General features: G+C 38.3%; 1 protein-coding gene and 1 long non-coding RNA gene across 2 annotated transcripts in view; one reads left to right on the top strand and one right to left on the bottom strand.

Moving 5' to 3' along the window:
* Positions 1 to 3117: 3117 nt before the first annotated feature.
* The window catches only part of UBA6 (ubiquitin like modifier activating enzyme 6), a 28190-nt gene continuing 3570 nt past the window's right edge, over positions 3118 to 27737 (bottom strand). The window contains exons 3-33 of the mRNA XM_062620645.1: positions 27406 to 27500; positions 26372 to 26400; positions 25489 to 25583; positions 24833 to 24944; positions 23663 to 23743; positions 22993 to 23115; positions 22626 to 22749; positions 21299 to 21402; positions 20446 to 20508; positions 19376 to 19452; positions 18641 to 18707; positions 18087 to 18230; positions 17338 to 17405; positions 16987 to 17065; positions 16710 to 16790; positions 16255 to 16332; positions 14833 to 15014; positions 14125 to 14230; positions 13339 to 13428; positions 13148 to 13228; positions 12417 to 12545; positions 11856 to 11907; positions 11689 to 11752; positions 10722 to 10791; positions 9963 to 10034; positions 8666 to 8783; positions 7526 to 7719; positions 6907 to 7034; positions 5969 to 6056; positions 5487 to 5581; positions 3118 to 3404 (exon numbers count right to left, since the gene is read on the bottom strand). Of these exons, the coding sequence (XP_062476629.1) occupies positions 3269 to 3404; positions 5487 to 5581; positions 5969 to 6056; positions 6907 to 7034; positions 7526 to 7719; positions 8666 to 8783; positions 9963 to 10034; positions 10722 to 10791; positions 11689 to 11752; positions 11856 to 11907; positions 12417 to 12545; positions 13148 to 13228; positions 13339 to 13428; positions 14125 to 14230; positions 14833 to 15014; positions 16255 to 16332; positions 16710 to 16790; positions 16987 to 17065; positions 17338 to 17405; positions 18087 to 18230; positions 18641 to 18707; positions 19376 to 19452; positions 20446 to 20508; positions 21299 to 21402; positions 22626 to 22749; positions 22993 to 23115; positions 23663 to 23743; positions 24833 to 24944; positions 25489 to 25583; positions 26372 to 26400; positions 27406 to 27500 (3025 nt within the window). The 3' untranslated portion in view covers positions 3118 to 3268. The remainder of the gene's footprint in view (positions 3405 to 5486; positions 5582 to 5968; positions 6057 to 6906; positions 7035 to 7525; positions 7720 to 8665; positions 8784 to 9962; positions 10035 to 10721; positions 10792 to 11688; positions 11753 to 11855; positions 11908 to 12416; positions 12546 to 13147; positions 13229 to 13338; positions 13429 to 14124; positions 14231 to 14832; positions 15015 to 16254; positions 16333 to 16709; positions 16791 to 16986; positions 17066 to 17337; positions 17406 to 18086; positions 18231 to 18640; positions 18708 to 19375; positions 19453 to 20445; positions 20509 to 21298; positions 21403 to 22625; positions 22750 to 22992; positions 23116 to 23662; positions 23744 to 24832; positions 24945 to 25488; positions 25584 to 26371; positions 26401 to 27405; positions 27501 to 27737) is intronic.
* Positions 16885 to 18891, top strand: LOC134164644 (uncharacterized). The gene is made up of 3 exons (XR_009965198.1): positions 16885 to 16971; positions 17080 to 17172; positions 18653 to 18891. It is a non-coding gene; the product is annotated as an uncharacterized LOC134164644 (long non-coding RNA).

Genomic DNA, 27737 nt, shown 5'->3' with positions numbered 1-27737 from the left:
GCTGGTGCCAGAGTTGTTCTACGTAGTCATTATTCTTGGATAGCTGCTAAAGCACAAGAAGTTTCACCTCAACATGAGGACAAACTTCTTTTACACTGAGGGTGGTAGAGCACTGGAACAGGCTGCTCAGGGATGTCATGGAGTCTCCCTCTCTGGAATCATTCAAAACCCAGCTGGACATGTTCCTGTTTAACCTGCTCAGGGGTTGGAGCAGATGATCCCCAGAAGTCCCTTCCAACCCTAATGATTATATGATTCTGTAAAAATATGAGCAAACTCTGTAAGAAAGCATTTGACTAAGAAAAAGCTTTAATACTGGTAATAAAACTTCATCTCTGCAAGTCAGCTGCTCTTTCAACTAATAACATTTTGAAGGAAAGCTATTCAAAGTGTTCTAGTGGAATGGCTTCACTGCTGCAGGGAGATGGCTAGCTCTAGCTGGAACAGAGCATCAAACAGTCCTAGACACACAGATGCTTTCACTCCAAGGGGAAAATTTAAAAAAAAAAAAAAAAAAAAAAAAAAAAGAGAAAAAGAGAAAAAGTAGCTCCCAGACTCCAGGTAGTGCTACAAGCCTCTGCACCACCAGCATTGATAATGACAACACTGGAGATCTGAAGACCACCATGCTGAAATTCAGTTGCCCAGTTCAACTGAGCCCTTTTAGTGTGATCATGCTGAGCAACTGCTGAGACTTTTGGTAAAAAGCAGCAGCAGATTGAGAAATGGGCTCTATCAAACCCAAATTCACCCTGAATTGACCCACTCTAGTGTACATCCACTTTCTCAATATACATCTTGCATTCTCTATGCATATCAGCAATTAAGAAAGTTTTAAAACATGAAAAACAACTTTAATGGGCCACTTGACATGCACAGTTCTTCCATGTGAAGTCCTCTTTGGTTATTACTTGTAAGATTTTACCTGGGTTAACTTACAGCCAGAAACTTTTAAAGGTCTGCTAATAAATACCTAGAGCAATTGTGCATGTTCAGTTTTTCCATCAGCAACTGTTTAACTTAGCAGAACCCATTCATAGAACAGACATCCATCCAACAGAGACACACAGTAAGAGCAGCACAGAGATACAGCTATGCCTGTAAATTCTGTCTGTGATCCCTTCCAGCCTCGACCTGGACTATTTGGCAAGGGTCTCACATTATTGTCATTAATAAAAGCCATTAATTATATCTGAAAATTTACTTTAAACCCTGAGGACTATCAAATGGCATTCTAACAAAGCACTGAGACTTTATTATTCTTATATGCTACTTACTTCAAAAGCATAAGCATGATGTTAACACCACACTAAAGTGTACTTAAGGTTTCATTTGTTTCCCAGTCTCCAGCTGTGAGAGCTGACAGTGCTTTTGACTTGACTTAAACCTTTAAGTGATTCTTAGCACTAATTAGTCATTTCAGTTGAGTCCAGATTCTTATACTGCCACAGTGAAATACATTTTAGTTATTTAGAAGTAGAAACATGCTGTCTGCTTCTGCCTCCTCTGCACTCTAAAATGTAGTAGCCTTTTCTCCTGTTTCAAAAAGTTTCTCTGAACAAAGCTCTTGGAAAAAAAAAATCATTTAGGTATCTCAAAAAGCACTATTATTATTCTAAAAAATTGTATCTATAAACTTAGACTGACTGTAAAACTATATACACCTTCCAGAAGGTATTCTGCATGTAAGACTAAATCCCAAATATTGGAATAATTGTGTTGACTCTATCCAGTTCATATGTCTTGATGTTCAAGTTCTTAGCCTAACAGCTGTTATTCCTGACTACAACTGAGAAGGAAAAAAAGGAGAGGTAAAATTCCTAACCAGTAATGTTCACTAATCTTAATGTGAAGATATTCCTAAAGCTTAATAACTTATGATCAAGAATAAATAGCTAAGTAGTCAATAGCTTTTGCAACAGCTGCTGGAGATAATGCACAATCACAATCTCAAAAGCTTAAACACATTAAAAGATTTTCCATTCATAGTTTTATTCTAACCTCACTCTATTATCACTGGAAAAAAAAGAAAAAAAACACACAAAAAAAAAAATACCAAAAACCAGAACTACCAGTTCAACTATCCAGTGTTCAAATGGTAGAGAATATAAGATGGTGTCACAGGTGCCTCTCCAAAGCACCTCTGCCTCACCACAGCAGCAAAGCTCATGCTTAATTATTTCTGATTTAGCAGTTTCTTTATACTTGGATATCCTAGTAACTGACTGATAAAAGCCTCAGTATTCAGTGCAACTCAGATGTGTGCTGTGAACAGGTGTACAGCACAATCATGTGCTAGCAGGGAGTGGTACCAAAAGAAGCAGCTAAGGAAACAGTGTTTGCTATGGCAAACATCCAGAGCCCTTTGCCTTTTCTTCCTTTCAAACTTAATTTGCTAGAGAGTTTTTAATTTGGTGAGGCCAGAAAGGCTCAACCACATCCTTCTGGGTTCAGCTCATTACACTCATCAACTGTCTTCTCTTTCTGAAAACAAAGTTTTAATGTTGAAAGTGTTAACTCAGCTCTCCAATACATTTCCACCTTCCCCATATTGCAGTATTCTGCAAAAAACAGTCAGTGCAGGTAACAACAGTTCCAGCTCTCCTGAGCAGGTGTAAATGGACACATCTCTCATGAAGTCACTATGTGCTTCCCTACGCTTCCATGTTGAGACTGACATAAGGTAGCTGCTCTGACAGCATCGCTAACTGTTCAAAATAGAGCACCAACAGCACAATAAAACCAGCTCATCTGCTTTTAAGTGGGAGTTCAAACCTTTTGGATAGATTAAATCTCACATGTAGATGGCAAGAACGACATTTTTGTTTGAGAATTAAATAACATGAGATGGATTTGAGATGCTCTTAGAACATCAGAAGCATCATAAAATGGCAGTCTCCCCATTTTCTGCACTCTTCTCTAAACAGCACCTAATTTGCACATGGAAACCATTTGTTAGGTTGACCATTCTTCTTGCTTTCTTCAGCTCCCCACAAATCAATACAAATCTTGTCTTTAAGGTAAGGACTGTACTGGACATTCCATCTCATGGAGTGACCAATCCTCCTTTGAGCAAACAGGTTTGAAGAAAACAGGAGCAGATGAAACATAAATCCACAGTTTGTCTTCAGTGCAAAGCCACTGATTTTCACCATTTGTTTTAATTAAGGCTTCACGAAAAAGAAATATATAGTACCATCTTTAATAGCTGAAAATTAGCACACTCCTTTCAGAACAAATGGTCCAGGAGTGACTTTTGTCTCTACCATCAATTGTCTTCCTGAACAAAGTAGTATCTCACTGGTGGCCCTGGCAAGTCTTCCTCTCCATCGGTCTCTGGAGCAAATGACACTGTCAAATCTACATACTTCTTGTCAGCTGATGGTTTCACAAGCTTTTGCATCCTAAAAGGAAATGAAGGACAGTTTGTTAATATACCAGAAGGAGGACTGGTAGAGGGAATTCAGGGCCAGGCTAGGATGAATTTCACTGCCAGCAATGAAGCCCAACATTCTAGAAATCGGATTAAAATGGAGTATAAGCTGCCTTTTAATTTTGATACAAAAGCTGGTCCTCCACCTGAGGTACAGCAAATGGTATTCCACTTTCATGACAGACATAGCCTGTTAGTAAGCTATTACATTGTTCATTAACAAGTGCTCAGTACAACAAAGAAGAGAAGATGGCCAGTTTTGGTTGGGATTCTTCACCAACAGAATTGCTCTTTGGCATCCTACTGAAGCACAAAGCAGATCTAGCTTTCTGTCCAGGATTCTGGTCAATAAGGAGGAGTACAAGTTCTCAGTCTACCAATAATGGCTGTTCTTACTATGTTATTAAGGAGAACCACTCCAGTGCAGACACTTGATAGTCAACCAACCTCACTTTCATTACGTATCTTTGGATGTCTCAAAGTTATTTTCTTGACAACTTGGAGCACTAGTTCATGAGCTCGAATGCTAAGAGGCTGGGGGAATACAGTCCCTCATTTCTATTCCTCACAGGTCACTTACAGAAGGATTTCACTTCTGGCTATGCTTTAGCACGCAGGTCAAAAAGCTGCTTCCCCCAAAATACTCGTTCCCTTGCAAGAACACAAAGCATTATCCTTTTCTTAGCAGAGATACTGAGATCTTTCCCATTCGCATGAGGAAGTTCCAAGGTACAGAGGAAGGCAGATAACTATGTCTCTAAAATTTACTTTTAGGGAGTATGCTACCAGTCGATGCTGTGATTGTGAAATTAAGACAAGAGTCTTGCACTGCTTGTCATATTACAGTGAGAGAAAGATTTAAAAACACACAAGCAAGACCAAAGTTTGCTGTACAAATACCTTATAAAGCTTTTGGGACTGTTTGTAACAGAACACCAAGCTGCTGTAACTACATGGAAAGCTTGAACAGGGTCTCAAGAGTTATAAATCCTGACATTTGTAAGAAGCCAGCTTCACACCTTGTTTTTGACTTCATTACACACACCACTCAAAATGATTTCTACAGCTGTAGGAGAAGGAATATAAACAACTTACCTTGAGATAGGGTATAAATTCACATTTATGTGAATTATTATTAGAATGTGCCAGGCATTCTAAAGGCAGGACCATCCTAGAGGATCTTCTCTCCCTGGAAGTTGGAAGTAGCTTTTCCATAGCATATACTACTTTGCCTGGCACTACCTCCTGGCAGGCAGACCTTCAGAATGGTACTGATGTACTTGCTCTAGCAAAGCCTGTGAACACTTTCCTGCATACAGTTCACAGCTGGTGTGAGGAACAAATTTTGACCTAAAACAGTTCAATCAACATATAAAGCAGAACCAAACCTAGGTGAGATCTGGCTGTTACTTTGCAAAGGCTTATCAATCAAAACTAATGCTCTGTTCTCACACCTTCACAAACTTCCAGTCTTTAGACTCCAATTTCCTGTCAGTAAGTGGCACTGTAAAGCCTTGTGTAAAGCCTTCATTTTTAAAAGGGCTAAAGTGAGCTAGAATCTCAAGGAATTACTATGAGCTGAACAGAATTCCAGAAACTCAGTCTGCAACCAATACATTAACTCCTTCCTAAGTAAGTGTTCCCATTCTTTGAGGTGAGTTACTAATTATCGCTATTAGTTTTTAAGCCAGTTTAAAAGGTTTCCTTAGTCTTGTTCGTCTTGAATCAAGGTACTTTCTTCACTGTCCACCCCTCAAAATACCCAACTTACTGTCAGACTTCTTTGGGTTTCTCATTCTAGCATTCGTCAGTTACAGCAGCATTTTGCAAGTCTCCTGTCCTCGCTACAGAAGTTAATTCACTTTCTCTTTTGTCTTTCCCCCCCCCCCCAAAAAAAAAGAAGAAATTACCTCTTTTCTTTCCCGAATATTAATGACTAGCAACCACTTTGAGAGAAAGCACTACTGTCAGGCACAAGTCTTTATGATACAACCAGTGAACATAATTTGTACATGCAATTGCATCCCTCAATCCATTTTCCAGTTATACTTACGTCAGCTTTAATCTTTTAATATGACCTGGCATCACAGGAACATACAGCATTTTGACTCCCTGTACAACCATAGTTGGTTCAATTCCATATTTCTCCTGGAATTCACAAATTAAACTTATTAGAGGACTAGGACAGCTGCACAATCCAGCAGATACTACTACTGCCAATAGTACAACTAAGTATTCAAGGCCATAAAATCACAACCAGAAAGCTTGCTAATGCATACATATTGACAGAAGTTTTATTAAGATACATTTGAGCCAGTCAAATTAAAAAATCTTAAAACAGGTTTGGACATGTTTACTTAAAGACATTCCCATTGACATAAGTACTTTCTAGAATTACTATGACTCTTGGTAAAACTAAAAAATAAAAGAAAAAGAAAAAACCCAAACCACAACCTAAAACCCCAAACCAACAACCCAGACCAAGAAAATCCTGTCCTCTCACCTTGTATTAAACCATTACAGTGGATAACTTACTCTGACAGCATTTATGAAGTCCAACAGAGTAAAATCCTCTTTCCCATAAACTGTCCACCTGTCCCAGATTGTAAATGACAACCCGTTTCTGTTTTAAAAGAGTAAGGTTTTTGTTACTTTGGAATGCAAACTCAGGCACTTCTTTTAAACGCATATTGAAAAACTGCTTTGTATTCTAGCAACTTGCTCTTTTATCTTTAGCAAAATTCTCTTCCCTCTCTGCTGCCATTTCTCCAGCCCTTTGACCTGACTAAGCACAAGGCACACTAAGAACTCTGAGTAAACACAGTATCTGACAAAGACCTTTGAGTTTTCGGACCTACTGAAAATTATCTCCTGTACTGATTAAGATGAAGAAGTGTGCCTAGTCTAGATGAACATCCTAGACTAGGATTAATAATTCATTCATAACCACACCACACGTCTAACACCTGGATTTTTATAGCCTCACAAACAACAGCTTCCACAGGAAAGAAAACTAAGCCCTTAAAACCACTACTTTTTAAAACAGGACACAAGACGTGCTGCATTTTGAAGACACCAAGTTCTTGAGCAATGCATTATTGGACACCCTTGGCAGTACTTATGTCTTTAGAAATACATAGTAAATGTATAGTAAAGTTTGATTGCAACCACTAAGTGATTCATGATCTTCCAAGTTTAAAGAACAACAACAGCAATGAAGAAACAAAAACAACAACAAAACAAAACAGAAAAATCCCACCAAGAAACAAAACTGGAATATCTATAATGTCTAATTGGGAGTATGACTATGAACTGTGGTTGCATCATAGTTCTGATATGCAAGCACATAAGGCCTTAATCTGGTTATCTGGATTTAATAACTGTACAAACATCACACTTGTAATGGCTCACCAAGTTCTAAGCATTCATTTCCAGGTTTTCAAATACCACACTTCTGCCATTGCCCTTCCTACCTGATTTCTGTTCTTCTTACTTCAGCAGTTTCTGTAAAAACCATTATGGGAATGGCTAAATTCAGAAAACAGTTCTTGTATGCATCAGCTGGGTAGCCACCAACAACTTTGATGAGTTCCAGTGCAACCTACAGTAAATAAGAAGCCCATACTTCCATGAGAGCAAACACAGGTTTCAGGTACTGTATTATCACCTAGTTTAGTCAAGAGACCAGCAACTACAGAGTAAGCTGTTAAAAAGATCAGCCTTTCTGAAATCAGCAGAGTAAATCACATCTGGAAATGCAACCCAATATGTCACAGAAATAGAATCCGTTGCTGCTAGTGGAAATGTTTCAGAAGGAAACATTGCAGAAAAACAAGCCAAAATGCTGATCTTCAACTCCTCTTTCTGGTCTGCAAATCAAAAATAAAACCATCAAGGACTTACCAGATCTAGAACCAAGAGCAATCTTTTCTCTTGGTACAGGAGAAAAAGAAATTGCTGACTTTGAAATAAACCCTTTTCTTTAACGAGGCTGTCAGGGTAGTGTTAATCAATATCCAAACAACAGTGGTTTTAGGCAAGGAACAGTAAGAAAGAAATGTGTATTTTAAGCATTTTACAAAGCATACTGACCAGCCCTGACACTGCAGCAGTAGCTGTTGCAATCGCAGGAATAATCTTTCCAGCAATGCGTTTTGTTTTGAACCGATCTGCTGGTTCAATGTTGTACATCTTGGCTCGCAAGTTTGATGCTGCTGTTATGAAATCCATATGCCCATTACTATCATCATCTTTTTCAAAGGAAATGGGCTTCATTTGCAAATCATCTGTTCATATAAAAAAAAAAACAAACCACAAAACGGAGCAAAAATTATTATTAGAAAACTGAACATGTCCTAAACTTAAGTTATAGGGAACTAGAACCTTAACAAATCTAAAATTTCACATTCTGGATCTTGGTGCCTCACATACAACTTGCTTTCCCCATAGTAGAAGTAGAAATACCCCTATCAATTGTTAAAAGTGAGTTATCAAAGACTTACCAACAGAGCTCCATAATTTTATTTTCCTTGCAACACCAGGAATAGGTTTTGGACAGTCCTAAGGATGTTTCTTATTCAGCTCCATCCTGTGAGAATTCCCTCTGTAAGCTTTGTTTATCTACAACCATTTCACTAGGGACTCAGCATGGGAGACAGAGATCAGGGTTGACACTCCATGGGAAAGTCAGAGCTAAACTAATCTAATCTTTCTCCTCTGTGTTCACAAGCTAAACATGCATGCATGTAGCTGTTGTCTGAAGAAATCTGCATGTGTCCAGGCACAAAAATGGATTCAAGCATCCTCATTTTAACATATCTAGAGGATGCTGAAGAAGATGCTAACAGCCTTCATGATTTGAGATTAATTTCAGATTGATTCCTTTAAATAGTAACTCTCGGCCTTCTCATATCAGAGTCACTTTCAGACATCTGGGATCTAGCCAGCACCCCTTCCCTCCTTAAAAGTTCAGTTCATTGCTGCCTGCTTGCTGTCATCAGGGTTGTGTTTACATGCAAGTATAACACCCTACACTTTCAGGAATCTCAGCAATATAGAAGCACAGGGTAATGTCAAGCACTAAGGACACTTACTTGCATGGCACCTCAGAAAGCTTTCAGAATTACAATTCTTGCAGAATACAAACTACTTTATCCAAAGACCTGAATGTCATCTACTGGCAGTGCAATAGCAAGATGTTACTAAGCTATGAAGCTAGTTTGCACTACTCACTTTCCAGAGCTTCATTGGATAGTATAGACTTCTCCAGCTGGAAAATAGCATTTCTTTCATCCTCACTGCTGACTGGAATATGATCTGGTTTTCTTGCAGTTTCATCAGTCTGTACAACCTGCAAGTGTGTGCAGTGCTTGAGTAAGAAAATACACAAACTTTGTACAACACAAGTGTGAAGTCTACTAGATTTCCTGTCTTCCCCACAGTTATTTCCTCCCCAGTTCAAGGACATAGACTTACAGAAGAAATTCCAGCCAAAGGCCACAAAGATCATTAAGGGACTGGAGCATCTCTCATACAAGGAGAAGCTGAGAGCTGGGTCAGTTCAGCCTGGAAAAGTCTCAGTGGGATCTTATCAATGAATATAAACATCTGATGGAGGGGAAAGTACAGGAGGCAGAGCCAGACTCTTTTCACTGGTGCCCAGTGACAGGACAAGTGGGTATGAGCTTTGTGCATGTTTAAAGTGCATAAAATTCTGTAACAAATATACAAAAATTCTTTAAACAAAAAAAGAACCCAACCAAAACTCTGAGGATGGTTGAACACTGGCAGAGGTAACAGAGAGAACCTCTGAAGTCTCCATCCTCAAAAGTATTCAAAACCCAGTGGGACACAGTCCTTGATTACCTGCTCTAGCTGCCCCTGCGTAAGAAAGGGGACTGGACTAGGTGGTCTCCAGAGGTCCCTTCTAACCTCAACCGGTCTGTGATTCTGAGTCAAAATATCACTTTTCTCACAGTGCAAGCATTCACGAAACAAGTGTTAACACTGGGCAAGAAAATATGAGAACACCCTAGAACATATTCTAATTTTAAATGATGACAAATGCTAGCCACTGCACAGTAGCACTTCAGCTGTTTTAAAGTTAACACTTCAAAAATAAACATAAAAGTAATGACACATCCTTTACAGTACCTAGAAAGAAGTAACAAATAGACACTATCTTTGGATTGCTTTAAAGTTGCTGGGTAAAATGTTACTTCTTTTATTAATATAGCATAAATACAGATAAACTTAAAAAAAGCTTGCAGACTTACAATCACACTCATCCATGGAAAACAATGCTATAACAAATCATTTGCAAAAAGCAACATCCTGCATTTAGCATCTGGTATATAGGCACTTTATCTATATCCAGTTAAAGCAGACCCATATGCCACACTCTTGTTTCCCCAAAACACATTTTAATTTGTGTTTATTTCTCATCAGCATCAATGCAAGACATAGTTGGGAGATGTGGGATATTGCTTGTGGATTTATCTTTTTTCTTTAAACTAAATATCACACTTACTTTGTTTGAAGGTCTGAACTCTGGTACCTTCATAGCTGAAATAATCTTCAAGATAGTTTCCTCTGATAAATCCTGTTATGGTTTAAAAAAAAAAAATACCACAAAAACCAAACAACAAAACAATTTAAATTCACATTAACACAAAAAGGCCCTCACAAGAAGACTTTATATCCAGTAGCATTTCAAAGAATACCAAACCTAAAATATCCCACAAATATTCAACAATGAAACATCATCACTGAAACACCAAGTGACATTCCAGTTGCCACAGTGAACCAGAGTGGTGTGAAGTGCCTAGCACTTGAAAACTGAACAAGCATAAACATGACTTACAGGAAAATCCGATTAGTAAATAAAAGAGGTAACAAGAAACAAGGGATAAGCAACAAACAGGGGCTGTGAATAGTAAGAATAAAGCTCCCAGACCATAGCTAAGACAATTTAAAAATGCCTTTCAGTTATTTTAGTTCATTTACTATATTGCACAGGAAATAGGTCCATCAAAATAAGAATTCCTGAGTTCCCGAGTTCAGTGCTTACTGAAAATACCCAATATATTACCCATTTCTTCTCCAGGTTAACGATTTAAACAAAGACAACTAAATGTAAGCAGCTACTGAACAGCCAGTGCTGAAGGAGAGATTACTTCAAGAATCACTTTAATCAGTTCTTGGAAAGAATTGGCAACTGGACAGTGGGCCAAAACTGAATACATACATCTGAGTTATGTGATAGGAACGCTGTTACAGTACAGATTACCTTTTCTGTAAAAGGAACACAGTACACTGTTGCAAAGAGTTTTGCTGCACTCACAATGAAACCATAGTGCCTAAAGAAAAGAGGAAGATAATTATTTTTGTTGATTTTTTACTTCAGTTGCTCAAAGGTTTGCAATCATATTCAAAGAGGTCTTAAAAACACACACAAAGAAACAGAATTTCCACCCTTCAGCCTTCACAGTACAAAACAGATGACAGGTTTTGAGGGACTTGGAAGTCATCCTCAAAACAAAGCAAATTTTTATGAGTGAAGAGTTATTTAAAGAAAACCATATTTCCTTAACCTCTGCAGTCAAGAAAACAAACATTCACATGACACCAATATGATAATATAAAGTTTCACCTTAGCAATACTAATTAGAAATAAAAATTTGATATTTGCCATGATCTCAGTTTTCACTCAAACTAAAAATGGTGATATGGTTTCTCAAAGCAGGTGTAGACATTCAGCAGAAAAAGGTTTTTCAGTCCTTCAATTGCATAATTTATTTTAAATTATCTGTAATACCCAAGCCATCTAGATCAGACCCAAATTATGAAGAAGAAAAGGGGTCCCTCCACTAGGTCTTTTGAGGCAGTCAATTTAATTTGGCACATCTTCCATTTCATGAGGCAGGCTGATGGGGGCAGGGGCATATGACAGCAACAACTCAGTAATTTTGTAGTTACACAATAAATGAAATGGGTTGTTCTAAGCCATTAAATGGCTTAGAACTTGTCAGAACTTCCCACAGCACATTCCAATCCCATGTCAGTGAAAGTTAAATTACCTGCAGTGAAAGCATGAGGCAGCTCACCAAATCTGCCACAGTGTTAAGACTACACACTAGTACCTATCAAGTAGCAGTCTAGCTTCTAGTGCTATAAAGCCACTGCCTTGGACTTTCTGCTGTAGGGCGAGTTTTATAGGATGATATAGAACACATCAGTGGTAGTACCATACTTACAAAGGATCATTAAATTCAAACTTCACTGGGAAAGGTGGCCTCTTTGGTGACTGCCAAAATAAACCTAATAGGAAGACAGACTAAGATGAAATCCTAAGGGTAATCAGACACAGCAACACACGACGTATGTGAATTCATAACAGGCACAAAGGGGCATATGTACTTACTTCCATCTTTTAATCGTGTATCAAGGGGAAATGAATGAAGGAGCTGAAGAGCCTAGAGGAAAAGACAGAGTACATTTAGTAATTTGTCATACACAGTTTGAAATTACCATGCTGTAGGACACCTGTATCAAGATGGAGAGCTTAAACACACAATTACTGCTAGACAGAGTGATTTGCCTATTCATTCACAGGCCAAAGATGATAGTGTGACCACATCCATCCAAAGACCAAGCAAAACACTTACTCCAATGAGCAAAGCATTCCCCCCACTCTGTGGTCACTTTAGGATTCTTGCATATGATTCACAATTGGGAATGCAATGTTTTCTCAATGTGACAACTACCAGCAGGGCGATATATGCACAGATTTGTATGTTCATTAACACAAAGCATCATGATCACATCATTCCTACAAAATTATACACACATACACTTCAAGCAACATTGTGGACCAGATTCTCAGAATGACTGACTCTTATTTCAGCCAACCTTCCTGTGACATCGACAAGTTTTCCAAGATCCCCATCAGTCTAGTGCCACCTCACTTCCAGGTCTTACCTACCTTATGGCTAAAATACTTCTCAAACTTTACTCTTGCTAGTTCTACACATTGAGTCCAACTTCGGGGTCTTCTACTGAGTGTTTTAATAACATGAAAACAGCCTTCTAAGCTCTCCCCTGATTTTATTCTCTAAAGAAGGAAATACAAAAATGTTAAAACACACAAGATTCCTCCCAGTCCAGTCAAACAGTAAATATGTTTTTAGGAATTTACAGCAAAAGGAAAGAGACGTTACTTTGTGAAATACTACCCTTTATGTGATCTCTCCACTGGGTTTTTCCTTAGGTACTGTGGTCTACTTATTTCTACCCAGCCCTACAGACAGTAGGCCATTAGAGACTCACAAAAGATAGATATTAAACAATTCAGTCTAATTTATTACATATTTGAATTCAGTGGAAACTAAGTGTTCCCTTCATTTTTCCCAGCTGGTTCCACATCAGTGTGACATCTACTATACACTCACCAGAAGTACCTCAGTATTTCTGGTATTTCTATATTGTATAGAGAGCACACATGAGCTAGGGAAGGAGCCCATGCACGAGAGACTTTGGCTCTTAATTATGAGACATGCCAGAAATACTGTTCAACTAATGACTTGGCCAAAGAAGGCTTCAGGTTCTTTTTAATAAAATCAGAAAATAATTCTAATCTCACTGAACTTAAATAGAATCAAAATCCATACAGCTTCAGTTTAAACCCTGTATTTTAGCCTGGCAATGTTCCCCTACCTGTAAAACTTCTTCTGCAGATGCATAGGTTTGCCAGAATTTGTTAAACAATGAAGGCTTGTGAGAAAATGAACTTTCAAACTAGAAAATAAAAAGAACAAATACGGCATTTTTGAAGAAGTGTAACATATCCCCCATGCTTCCAAATACACAGTAAGTTATGCTCAATGCCAGTAAGATTATTCCCTTACCTTATCTCTTGCCCACTGTATCGTATGCTCAATGGCAGCTGGGAAAGACTTCAAGGTGCAAAAAGGTATTTCCTCTTCCGGTGGATCCCGCTGTAATTAAGTAAAGTTGTGTGTAAATACAGATTTATTCAAGTTTACTGCTAATAATAGCACCAAGAATTTTTAGACTACTTAAAACTCAAACTGTTATAAAATACAAGGTGGCATATTTATGCTTAGAACAAAATTTGTTTATGAACACTAACATCATTTCTTATTTATGAAGAACAGTTTAACTCAACACTGGAAAGCAAAATTGAACCCTGAAACACAAACAACAGAAGAAGTCAGCAGCCAGCATTTCCAGGATGTGCAGTCAGCATTCACACAGGCTCTCACTCTTTCACTCAAGGCCAGAAAGACTTCTTTTGTTGTGAACCCTATCAGGACCATTAGGACACTCGAAATCCTGTCTCTGTGTCCAAGTACACCATTTTGTGGTGTCCTCAACCAGTGAATTACTACCTTATAAAAGCAGTTTCGTAAGAACTTACACAGGATACTGCAAGAGTTTGAAGGTTCATTATTGGCCTACGTGTAATCATCAGCTAGGTAGCAAACACTGCTCAAATTTTATTTCCTCTGAGCTTTTCTTCAGAAACCAAGGAAGTAATTATTTCCTAATAGTACTGCTCTTCAGCAGCTCACATAGGCCACTTATTTTAGAAACATACATGAATGATTAAAGAATCAGAGGGCATTATCAGACTAGCTACAGAAGAGAAGTAATGATCTTAAAACACTTACATGACTATTATAGGACTCTGTCAGATGTGGCACAATAACTTCTGTGTGTCCTTTCGTTCCCATAGTTCCAGAGTCTATAAGAGGACGCAGGTTTGCTACACAACGACTGACATGGAAAGACAGAAGAGAGTGTAATCACTACATTGCTGCCTTGCAGACATTACCAGAGTGTAATCACAGAATTGACTTTAGACACTTTCAGAAAAGTGAAAAGCTTATACCAAACTCAGGATAAGAGATTAAATGTTTATAAATAAAGAAAAATAAGGTATTAACTAAGAAGAGCTATTTCAAGTTAGATCAAGATACTGTAAACCTGAGCCTACCTGGATTAGGAGCATTAGTAATTCTTTCTAAATGTAAACACCCCTACTTATAAATTTAAATACACATTCTTACACAAAAAATAATTCAACCTTAAGACTGCCACAGTATTCTCCCCTCCCTCATCAGACCTTGACAGTTATTCATGTCCAAGAACTCACTCCGAAACTCTGCCGTGTGAACCATATGAGCCACACAACAGCAGAGCTGGTTTCCACCACAAGTATAAATCCCATCCTCCCCCCAGCCAGCATCCCTATAAAGGAGCAAGATAAATCTGAGCAATTCAGATCTTATAAACAATAGCAATCAAGAATATTAATGGAAAAGAAGAGTTCCCGTAAGAACGTGAAAAGCAGTCCTCGCTTCCTTTCCACAACCTACCTATCAATGTATCTCCTTGCCTCAATGTTATCCAAAGCAGTCACAATCACATCTTGTTTGGTATAGAATTCATCACTGTATGTGCTCTCAGTGGCTGGACAAACTTTATTAATATATGAGTCAATCTTTAAGTAAGGATTGATGTTCAGAGTTGCTTCTGCTGCAGTATAGCTTTTAGGTTTCTGAAAGTATAAATACATATATCCATCAATGATATTCAGATAAGAAATATCTGGGACAGAATTATCAATTTCATTTGCTGATCAGAAAACAATTCACTGACAGAAATGCTAGTATGCAAAACATACAATGAAGGAAATTCTTTAATCATGTACCTCCCTCACTAATAAATATCGTATTCATCTAGTTTTATTTTAGTTTTATTTGAAGTAGTGCAGCAGAAATGTATTGAGTAACTGAAACTGATGCCACGTGCTGCCTCTCATGCTCCCAAAATGCCATAAGATAGGACCAGCTCATGGTTGTCAAGAGGATAAGCCCATTAGTTATTATATTAGTTATTAGTTATTATTAGTTAATGTGGAATGCAAAGCATTCCACACAAAGCCAATTTCAGAAGCTAAACTGAAATAGAGTTCTTAACCTACTTGACATTTCTAGCCATACTACCTTCAATTATCTAGGGATCAGCACTTAGAACAGCAGAACTCAAGACTGTGGCTTCTGAAAGCTTGAAGAGTTCACCTTCCATTTATCTACTCATTCAAAATGTAATCCATTCCCAGATTTGCTAGACATAAACAGGAGGTGGAAAATTCAGCTCCTGGATTTTGGGCAGCAGAGTTCCTTTTCCCCACTGCTCTCAGGATCTAAGACACCTGTTTTATTTTGTGTTGTGTTTGTAAGTACATGGATATTTTCTCTCTGCTTCTACAGAATTAACAGTTTCTGAATCACACATTTACTGAATGTATGTTTTTTTTTCCAAGTTATTTGCCAGTTTAATGAAGACTGAAGTCAGAAAATAGCAACTTCAGTCAAGTTCCATTAACAGTAGCCCTGCTATTAAGAACACTTCTGCCAGTGCTGTCTACTGTTTGCTGTTCTATTCTCCCCCAGTTTCAGTGGTATAGAGTAAAGCGTTTTTGGCATATTAACCCATAGCAGCATCTTACGCAACACAGTATTCTTTATCCAGTTCTCAAGTTTCAGAGATTTCATTAGTCAAAAGTATGAGTACAAATTAAGATCCGATCAGCCAATTTTACTCAATGGATACTAGTGATAAGTGGGATGCCAACGTAGTTCTAGGCATTGTTTTAAAATATACTGGATTTCATTACAGTTTTTATCTCTTTCCTGGACAAAGGTACATACACTCACAAGTTCAGCTCTCTGTCAGGACACAGGATGGGGAAACAGAACAACAGTCCAGGAAGTTTACTGAACAAGAAAGCCTACCTGTATGTGATGAGGTCGAAAAAGAAACTGCCTGTTCAGGTTGGATTTCTCTATCAAGTCTGGATCTGTAATTGTAACCTAAGTCAGAAGGGGTAAAAGCAACAACTGAAGTTACAATTAAAACATAGCACTGAGCAATAATCCTGATGAAAGCTCTGCAGAAACCTGTCAAAGCAAAGCAATACTGTTGGCATCCACTATGGCTAACAGCTTTGCCTATACTGATGGATTAAATTTCATTTTAATATCAAAATACAGCAAGACTGCGCAAAGTGTGTTCTGCTTCTAATTAACTGCACACTACTTCCACTCCATGCTGAGGCCATTTTAGTCTCTGCCTAGATATTAGCCTGAAGTAAAACTGAGATTTTCAGCATTTTTGAGTAGTCTAATTATTTAACTATTCCTTGTCATGTTACTTTTTAATAAGCAAAGTGAGGTTGCAGGTGACTTACCAATCCTTTGTCTTGCCCAGTACCAACACCAAGGAGTGCAAAGTTTTTTAGCATTTCACAGCCTATTGCTCCACAGCCAACCTAAGGAAAACATTTAGAGTCAGAAACATAAGTGAACACCATGAAGACAAGTATAATAGACAAGTCACATTATAATTTTGTAGCATTTATTCTGCAGCAGCACACATCATGAGGGCTGCTTTCATTATTTGGAAGACAGTGGACATTAGCTGTATCAACAAAGCATTTGAAAAGTCTAAGTGTCAGTCATACTCACCAAGAAAATATTCAAATCATGCAGCTTCTGGCACAGAGAGTCTCCAATACAAGCTCTCAAGGCATCATACCTATCTCCCCTATGCAGGTATAGGAGACATAAATAGAAAACTACTAAGTTGCCATTTATCACCATTTATCATCATTGATGCCAGACTGCAGTTTGACATGAACTAAGAAAATCAGAGTGAGTCCCCTATATTTCCTACTCCTCCCATACTCAAACAGGACACACATTCTGAACCCCAAACCTGTCCCTCCAGCAAACAGTACTGAACTAAGACCTCTTCTATGCCTGCTTGAGACTCAGATCTGAACAGTACATAAAACAGCAGACTGTAGGTATATTTACCGTGGGAGAAATTCTTCAGATCCCATCTTTTCTAGAGGTGCTACTATGTCTAACATATCTATATACAGCTGTAAAACATAAAAGAAAATGACTCAGTAAAAACCTGTGAAAGTCATTCATGGTATTTTCATTTGAAAACCAAAGTAAGTATTTTCAATGTACAACAGAGTCTAGAAATTTAGAAGCATTAAGTTTTTACTGTTAGTGGAAGACTAGACAGCATTCAGTTCCTAATTTACAATTTTAGTGGACAGGAAAAAGCACCTGGTCAGAGAGGGGAAAAAAGCTCACTGAATCGTAAGCCGCAAGCTTTTGACTTCCGACAGGCATGTCACACCTCCAAATTAGACTAAGAAGCTTTTTAATCTAACTTTATTCTGACACTTATTCTGAGAGTCTGAAAGCACTGCTCATATGTACAGTAGCTTAAGCTGGCATCTGGACTACCTCACACCTTTACAGTCACGCACTGGTAGGCCCGTGCTTTCCTTGCTTGTGAGGGAAAAAAAGAATGTGATGTCTGAATCCCAAATACAAAAACTTAAGCAAAACTGGCTGCACATTTATTGTAGACACAACAGCATTATATTTTTTCCTAAATTCAGTCTCAAGTCTCTCCTCTCCACCCCCCTACCCCATTATTGAAGTTGTTCAGGCTACTCTGATCATACAGCATATATGTGTATGATCAACCATACATTTATAACAACACTGTCAAAAGAAAGATCCAAAACCAAAGACAGCCTTACCCACTGCTGCAATGGAGAAAATTTTCCTGTTACTGCTTTCAAGACTTCCTGGCTTGCAACACCACCTACTGCTGCAGCCAGAGGAGCTAGAAATCCCTGAGCAGTCCTAGACAGCCATTTCACTACATCTCCATTCACCTGAGGCTGAAAAGTAAGACATAGCAACAACAGATTTATCCCCTCAATTGAGCAAGTCAGTGCTTGACAGCTTCATAGATTATTCTGTTCTCCAGTATAAGACAGATAAATTCTTTCACTAGCAAAAATGTTTCCAGCCAAGACAGATCCACTGTATACCATGTACTTCCAATATGCATTTATCTAAACACTGGCTTCACATAGCCACAGGATTCACCCTTCATGTCAGCTGAACATTTATCTGAATCCATGTTGAAACATGGATTCTGTATCCACACTTGGCCTTCAGAAAGCCAGCTGATCCATCTAAAGATGGATACAAAGTTCAGAACAATAACCAACAAATAAAGCATGGCCTTAGGCAAGTAAACAAGTGCATCAAAAACTAGTCATAATGACTACAGTTCCTTACTTACTTTGTTTTCCAGTGTTTCACTTATAGACATGGCTATTTTCAGCATTTCCTCAGCATCTTGGAGGCATCTGGACACAAGGGTAGAAACAATAATGACCATTTAACCATTCCAGAGTCCTTCTAGAAACACAATGGCAAAAAAAGGCACTGGATACAGTAGGAAGAGTTTGGAAATTTATATTGGCTTTAACAGTGAGCATTAAATATGCACTTCTGAAGGTTACAGTTAGCTCAAGAACAGGAGTCTCAATGGAGAAGCCCATGTGCAAGTCCAGTCTTAAGATTTATACTTTTTAAGTAATTTTGTCTCGCTGAACTCAATTATGTGCATTAAGAAATACATCTGAAAAAAACATACTGAAAATAAAAAATACTTCACACCTTCTGGAGTATTTTTTAAATCCGTAAGATACAGAATAAGTCACGAAACATTGAAACAACTTTGCCATATTAACCCCTCAATGTGAAAAAGCTGAAACAGAGCAGGACTTCCTCCGAAAGCATTTTCTGTCTATTTAGACCCAGAAAGTGCCACTGCTATATTGGGAAAGTCCTGTTACAAACCAGACATGCATTAGGTAACATTTTTCATCTAGATTTCAACTTTTCACTTCTATGCCTTTGATTAAGTACCAGACAGACAAGGTACCCTGCTGCACTAAAGGTACCCATAACTACACTAAATGGAGAGATCTCCCTGATTCAAGCCTTAGCAGAGACAAGATTGCTGCATTACCCAATATTTGGTCCACGACCAAAGCTCTCCTGAAAGTGGTTCAAGGCAAGCATGGCAACATGGATCTGCAAAGGTGCCTGTTAAGACAACAACAGCTGCAAAAACTGAAGGAAACAAAAGCAACTATTTGAACTCTTCTGTTACCATTTCATTTCCTTATCTCTTAACCATACCACTCAAAAACCAAAAATTAAATAACATTAAATATTTATTTTGAAACACCTTTCACTCATGATTTTACAAACTGAGATTATGAATTATTACTGAGTCATAATGCAATGCACTTCATACACATTCAGCACTCAAACTAAATCCATCTAAAGAGTTCCCAAAAGAATTTAGTGCTGCAATTGAAAAATGCAGTAATCTTCTTCTAACTAGACCCCAATATGCATTGCATTTTGCCAAACATCAGTATCAAAACCCACCATCAAGAGTCAAAAAGTAGAAAATCTGAAAAGGCAAGTGAGACCTTACATTACCCCCAAAAAAAGCCTCCAAAATATTATTAGATCAACATTTTTTTAGTTTAAGATTTTAATGAGCCCAAGACCTTGCATGTCCCTAACACTTAACTAAAACGGTGCTAGAGGTAAATACTGCTAGATTCCAATCAGATTTTAAATATAACTCTGAATCATTTTTTCAAAGGTAAAAGAAAATATTCTTACGCTTTAAACTGCAGTTTCTAACCAACCTATGACCATCTTTTTATGATTATCACAGCTTTGATGCCAGTGTGATTTTTATCAACCAAACAACATTGTGTCACTTGCAAAATTTACACTCCCTTGAATGAGAGACTTATCAAAAACGGAGATTTTAAACAGCAGAGGTGGCTGAGCCATGCATTTCAATATGTTGGTGCAAATCATGGATAACAAACCTCTACATTGATCTAAACTATAATGTATATTCTGTGTGACTACACAAACTGATATCTCACTCATATTTAACTACTACAGAACAGAGCTAGGAAATAATATTGTTCTATACATAAAGCTGCATATTACATTCCATGTAGTTTTAACAATAAAGCACTTACACCCAAATCCCCACATGCTAATTACCTCAGGCTTGCTAAAATCTGCAACAAGGCATAATGGATTTGTTATCTGCTTCTCCAACCGTTCCTGGAAAAACAGAATTCATGATAACAAACCCACTTAAGGATACAACAGTCAGTGCTACCTGACAAATCAATACTCCTCCTGGAAAGACTACAGACCAAATATCCTTTCTTACTAGCATTGCTCTTACTCTCTCCATTATTAATGTCACCAAAGCTGCATAAAATAAACACCTACTGCAAGTTTTGCAAAACAAAAATTGTTAAAGAGATGTTTCACATCCTAGTGGCAAGACCCATTTCAAACTGCTCTGAAGTCAACTACCAGAGATTTTTTAGGCAATAAAAACGTGGATGTGTGCTTGCAGAACTTCCCCACTCAGGAAGAACAAGAAGCAGCAGCTACTGCTCCACAGAGACAAGATACTGAGCTATGCATTCTCAGATCAGAAGCAGCTGGTCCTCACTCCCAGCTTTTTAGAAGCATGTTTGAGGGCTGCCAGGATCTACTTTCTGCAGGCCCAAGAAGGCACACAGCACCATGTAGCTTGCAACCCATCTTATACAAACTCATCTGTCTCTTCTTCTCAGAACGCCACCAAGAAATCCCATATTTGGAGTCCCCAGAAGTACAACAATAGGCTGTCCATGACTTTCTTTTCCCTCTCTACACTGGCAGATAATTGAAGTATTTCCTGTTCTCTAGGGTTTAGTAAAACAGTACCACTATTCTTATCCAGTAAGATTAATGTAAACCCAAATCAGGGTAACTAAATCATGTATCTGCTGAGCTCTGCTTCCAGTACTCATACCAGTAACACTCAAGATCCTGGTTATCTCAAGCACACACTTACAAAGTAAAACATCTTGGGTGTCTTCACTTGGACAGCTATGCCTCCGTGTAAGTAAGGCTCCATATCTGACGTATCACCAATGCTGAAGGAATAAGGTGACACCACTGAAAAGAGAATAAAATAAACAGTGACTGACAATTAGAAGTGTCATTGGATGCTACAATTCTGTATACAATAAATTGTGTTTTTTCCAGTGCTTTTTTTGCTGTAATTTTGTAGTGTGCAACCCTGCTTTGAAAGCATAAACACAGCTGATCCTCCTAACAGGATTGTCTCTCCTTGCCAGCTTCTGGACTAAAGTATTAGTCTCACATGATCCGTTATGAAATAAGCTTTTTGAAGTGGCAGCAGATACAACGAGAATTCTGATGACCACAGCTCTGTAACAAAAATTAAATCACTCTTAGTTTTGTTTAGACTGTGCACAGCAGAGTCCACTACACTGCTCAGACTAGGACTGCAACCCCGTGACTGAAACAACAGGCAAACAAGAAGGGCAGCTGAAGCATTTAAGTCAAAACCCTTCTCTTATACCATCTGGAGCATCATTCAGATCAAGCAAGAAGACACAAAAATTGTTAACACATGGAAAACTGAAACCAAAAGCAGAGCTGTGTTTAGAGGAAAAGAGGAAGAACTGAACACAGCATCAGCAATAGCAAAACAAAAGAGTCTGGAGAAAACAGACTCAACCATGTTCAAGGGTACTGTTTTTGTCTCAGACCACAAAATAACCCCCACCCACCTGCTCTCTCTTCTGCTTGAGACAAACAGGCATTCAGATCTGGGAACTGAGCAATTACCCAGCATCCACAAGGAAGCAAGTACTATGCCTTGAGACATGCATAATGCAGACCAAAGCAGGGTAAATACAAATCATAAGAATCACTTCAAAAGCATGCTTAGAAACAGATGTCAGGGCATCCCTGAATGCTTACATTGTCACCCAAAAAACAAGGCAAACTGTGACACACAAAGCGGTGTTAATTTAGGCCAAAACCATGATAAAAGTACAGGCATTATGGGACCCTCCAAAAAACAAAAGAGTTTCATGAGCAAACTAATGACAGTAGCTTCAGAGACTGCCAACCAGTTTTCACTAGCTGAGAGTTTCCACTGCCACTTAAGCAGCAAGATGACTTTGAAAGACTTTAATAAATGGAAATGGAGTCAAGACAACACTAGGAAGACCTCTGCACCAAAAAGCAGATTTTTCTGTGCAAGCTCACTGGAGGTCTGCACTCCTCTGGCTACAGTAACTTATATTACAGCAAGCTAAAACAGACCAAAAAATAAATACCTTGCAAAGGAGTCAGCAACATTTTACCTGTTATTTGGTGTGTGGATCCATTTAAGCATGACATTCCATTTACTTCCCGAAAGGTTAAGAACTGCCCTGTTTCAAGCATGTGTGGATGATTTTCAAGGCAAGTGACAATACCAGGATTTGACTAAAAGTGAAAATGGCAAAGTTAGCAATGAGGAAAGTGTCTTGTGTAAAGAAGTCATGCTTTATTGTAGACACATAGCTTTTCACCTATTGAAACTGCAGCCTCTAATACTTTTAGCACATTAGTTCTGTCATAACAAAGGAGTTACCTATGATAACTTTTTCAGTCCTTTTGGTCACAGAGCCAATAACAAGTCATTATAAAGAAAAAAAATAAAGCAGCACAGTGACTTCTACCCCTTACTTGCGTTATATTTGAAATGAAGATCTCCTTTGGCTCCTCTCCCGTTGTGTCCAGCACTTCAAATTCATCACCGAAGTCACAAAACAAACGTGAACACACTCCATATACATCTGCACTGATGAACTACAAGAGAAAGTAAAACCCATGAGTATCCCTAAAGCAGCACAAGCCAAAAGACCGACCTCTCTCATTCAACCTTGTCCAAGGCTAGCAGTTTACCTTCTATCATGCAAACCTGTCAGGTGCACCCAGGCCACTGACTACATGGCACAGCTTTCATGACAGACTTTGAACCTGCATGAGCATTTCTGAACCCCTACACAAAACCCAAGAATCGTACAGTGAAATACTGCCATTTCTACCACTGTTACATTTGGTCTTAGCATGTTCTTTCAGAATTATTATAAGTAAACAGTGAAAACTATTTCTTCATAGAAATTTTCTGTTGTTGTTAAGAACCAAACTATGGTTACCCAGGCTGGTACCCAGATAATACCAGATATATGTACAAAGTATGAGTATTGTACTCCCACAACTCATACTGCTTGATCAACATGCTATCTGCATAGAACTATACACCTCATAACCAGCTTTCCCCATTTCTGGATAGAACATGCTGGAGACTCAGAATGCTCACTGTACAGATTATTCATGTTTTTACTTCTATTACCTTAATAGGTGGCTGTTGAGCATGACAGAAGTCATTAATCTTTTTCTGCAGCAGCAGGCTTACTTCAGTCAATATGACACACTGCGAAGAAGAACAGAAATATATCTAAGACACCAAAAGAAATCAACATCTTCAGGCTATGAAAAAAAGCAGTACTAACAGTAAATTGGTCAGGTGTTCTGATTCCTTTCCCACACACATAACAGAGAAAGCAGTCTTGAGTCAGTTTTCTCATTACACATTAAAATAGATGGTTACTGCTCCACAAGTTCTGGAAACCAGATAAGCAAGAGCAAGAACAGCAAATTCTCACTTTCTTTCTACTGCAGCTATGAAACTCAAAACCTGATTAGAACAGTCATGAGAACAGTTACAGGTAATCTCAGGGAGAATGCAGATCTTGAATTTTAAGACTAAACTTAGCAAAACAAACACAAATAATACTCATCAGTGCACACCGAGAAGTCTGAACAAGCTTCACATACTGATGCTCATCAAACTGCAGACATACAATTTCTGCAAGCATTCTTTTAAAGTTTAGGATAGTATTGGGTTACAAAGCATGTGCACTGCATCCCACTCAGTTATACATGGCTTATTAAAGCTGGGACATTCAGAAACTTGGTGAGCTTGGGTATAACCAAAAGCCACACAGTAAAAGCTTCCAGCTCAGACTGAGCCATGCACACCAGCATGAGACAGCTGACTGAACAATTGAAAACACCATCATTCCAGCACAGAGGAGCTCACATTTCATAGATACATGCATGCATAAATATCTTTCTAATTATATAGCCTGAGTTTCTACCACCTGGAATACAGCACACAACATATATGCAGAATATCTGTACTCTGTAGCTGCAAAAAAAGTCACAATTTCACTTTCTAACAACAACAAAAATTGTATGGCAGTATCTATTAGCTATTTACTGTCATAATAAATTCCACAGTAAGTAGCATAAGAAAGTGCTAGGAACACAAACACACTGTTTCAGCCTTGAAGAAACAAGCATGGCAATTTCCTTAGTCCAAATATGAGATCTGCTTCTTTCTTTACATCATTTTAAAATATACTTTGGTTAATTTTCATTTTATTATATTAAAAAAAATAAATCTAAGCTGTTTGCTGTGAGAAAAATACCACATACAACAGCCTTAAGAGCGACATACCTGGTACTGCTTTAGAAAAGACAGATCTGTGGTTTCATCTAGTGGCACAACTGATGCTGCTACATGGACATACGGATTGAGTTCTGCAATGCGATGAAGTGTAGCCTCAGCCCTGAAAGAACAGCAACTTTCAAGATTTTTCATGCATCTACAAAATTGTATTTTCAATACAGAATTTCATACCAGACATGCCCTAGGAGAGCCCCTCAGGAGGTCTCCTAGCAACAATCACTGACTCATTTATTCATACTTCAGTTCCTAGAAGGTTTGAGGAAAAAAACTCTGTCCAATGTATCACAGGTCTCATGATCACGTGGTATCATGACTGTTTTCTAGTCTCACCCAGATGGCTGAGGAAGCCTGAAGAAGAAATCCACCCTGGCCCCTACTATTAAAGTTACATTACAAATTCCAAACTTCAAGAAGTGAGATATTTGACTAAGAACTCCAGTCCTAAATTAGACTTCCCCTAATACCCACCCGGGCACTGTAGTCAAAGCCAGTAACTCCAGAGAAAGGATGTAAGAAGTATTTGTATATGTATCAGCAGTATATGTATCAGCAGCTCCTAGACAATGAACTGTTATTTTTGTGGCCGATTAAACTGTTACTCCTAGTCAAGTTCAGTCTTCCCTCACTCCAAAGACTTTACCAACCTGCTCCTTTGACTGCTAATATCATCTTCATGGATGAAGAAGTTGATCCCCAAATCCCATTTTGTGCACTGCTTGGTGTCATGAACTGTAAGAGCCTATGAAAGTTTAGCAAAAAGCATTTACTGGAAGAAGTGTACATGGTCATAGCACCCAAAAGGATGGATTAAGCCCCACATAAAATGCTGGAGGACTAGCACCACAGAAGATTTAGTTGTTCCATGTATACAAGCTCCTCCAACCTCTTTTCCAAGAAAGCTTACTGTTTGAGAGAAACACACTGCAACACGCATTTCACTAAGCATTCTCCTCCCAGCCAGCAGTGATGACAACATTTAAATAATAAGGATGATTTCTGCCACACTGTGATTAAAGGGCGATCTGTAAATTAATGGATTCCCAAAATTATAAACAAGATTTCTTTTTCTTCTCAATTGGAAGAGTTTTAAAATGCTTTTCTCTAATAAAATTAATACCAGCAGCACAAAAGCAATTGTTGGATTAAAACGTCCAACCATTCTAATGTCTACACAAAAGGATTCTGGTGGATGACAAAATAGGATAACATTTTGAATAGTTTGGCTTTCGAGTTTAAAGCAATCCATTTAGGAGAGGCCATTTTATACAAAAGGATTCAACGTCTGATCAGCAGCTGACTAAAATATTACATGAGGCATTTCAGAGTGCAGTGGACATCACTGTGAGAGTCTGACTGTACCACCTGAGCATCCAGATTATTTAAAATTTTCACTCCCAGGTCCTCAAATGCTTTGCAATCCCTCTACTGAAAGTCAGTTTCAGAAATTTAAGATTAGCTGCATAGTAGTGTTGTCCCTTTTTCTCCTGCTCACCCAAGAATACCCAATGACAGAACTGTTTTACATACCTTTACTCCAGCCAGAATTATATTTTTGGCTGAAAAAAACAAAACAAAACAGAGAGATGGACTGTTGCAGACATCTTGCATATCTCTAATTGAACAGTTACGTGGGTAGACAATAACAGTATGCCGTTGCTAAGAACTTCACATCTTAAAGGTTTTTTCTCTTTTACATTCAGCTTACGCATTCTACAGCACCATTGAAAGCAGAATAGCACAACCAATGTTAAAATGTCTCTCTACATTTGTCATTTGTCAGCTGCTCATCCCACAGGCATGATTACAGAGACACCAATGGCAATAAACTGGAAAATTCCGTGACTCTCCTCTGGCATCTGGTGCAGAGTACCATTAAAACCAACTGAAGTGTAATAAGCCATGTAAGAACCAGCCAAGACAAGTCTTGCTCACAAAAAGTAACGGAAATTGTTAAGTAGTCTCTTGCACTGGGGCAGTTATGTATTTTTCACCAAACTGCATCTGTTGTCCTACCTTCCACCCCACAGTTCCCATCTGGAATATTGTGTCCAGTTCTGGGCCCCTCAGTTCAAAAACAGTGCTGGAGAGAGGAAATGATTAAGGGAGTTCTCCCTTATGAGGAAAGACTGAGGGAGCTGGGTCTTTATAGTCTCTTAAATATATAAAGCACTGGGGCAGTTATAGGACAAGGGGTATTTTTCCACTCTTGACCAAACTGCATCTGTTGTCCTACCTTCCACCCCACAGTTCCTACATTCGGTTATAGCTGCTTTTGTGTTACAGTCACTGATGCTGATGTCAAAAGGAATAAGTTGGATTATCCGCCCTCAACCCTCACTCAATAAACACAATTTTGTGTAAAGCAATCTGGCCCTTTGAAGCACATTTTAAAGTAAAAAGTGAAATTATATTCTAGTAAAAAGTTTCCTAGAGAAAACACATATAAATTCACTCAGATACTTCAGACATGCTTATTAAATCTATAATAAGCTTTATAAGTATTTTGGGACAGTATGTTTACATATACATGTGAATGCTTAAATAAATGTTACCTAACTTACCAATCTCCACACCAAGGCCACCTATACCGCTCAGGAATACATGGGACTGAGCCATCTTCTGCATTGCCGTGTCTCCAAGAACATACCTCTGGCGACTATAGCAAAGATGAATTCAGATCAAAGCAAGATACAAATAAGTCAAGAGCACATGAAAGCAAGTCAAGAATCCCCAGTCATTTCCAAAAAACGTTCAAGTATTTTCAGTTATTCTATCATCCCAGTTAGTTTCTAATCCACCACACCAATTTCTGCAGATGTGTGTCACTAGTGACATGTGCACGGTTCTATTTACCAGTCCTCTGTTCAACAAGCCACTGAGGAGGTAACTTTTT

Source organism: Pezoporus occidentalis, unplaced genomic scaffold (assembly GCF_034315485.1).
Source record: "Pezoporus occidentalis ecotype Australia unplaced genomic scaffold, CSIRO_AGI_Poc_V1 ctg222, whole genome shotgun sequence".
In the NCBI taxonomy this organism is placed as follows: domain Eukaryota; kingdom Metazoa; phylum Chordata; class Aves; order Psittaciformes; family Psittacidae; genus Pezoporus; species Pezoporus occidentalis.
Note: the sequence above shows the minus strand (reverse complement) of the source record. Positions and strands in the feature narration are given on the sequence as shown.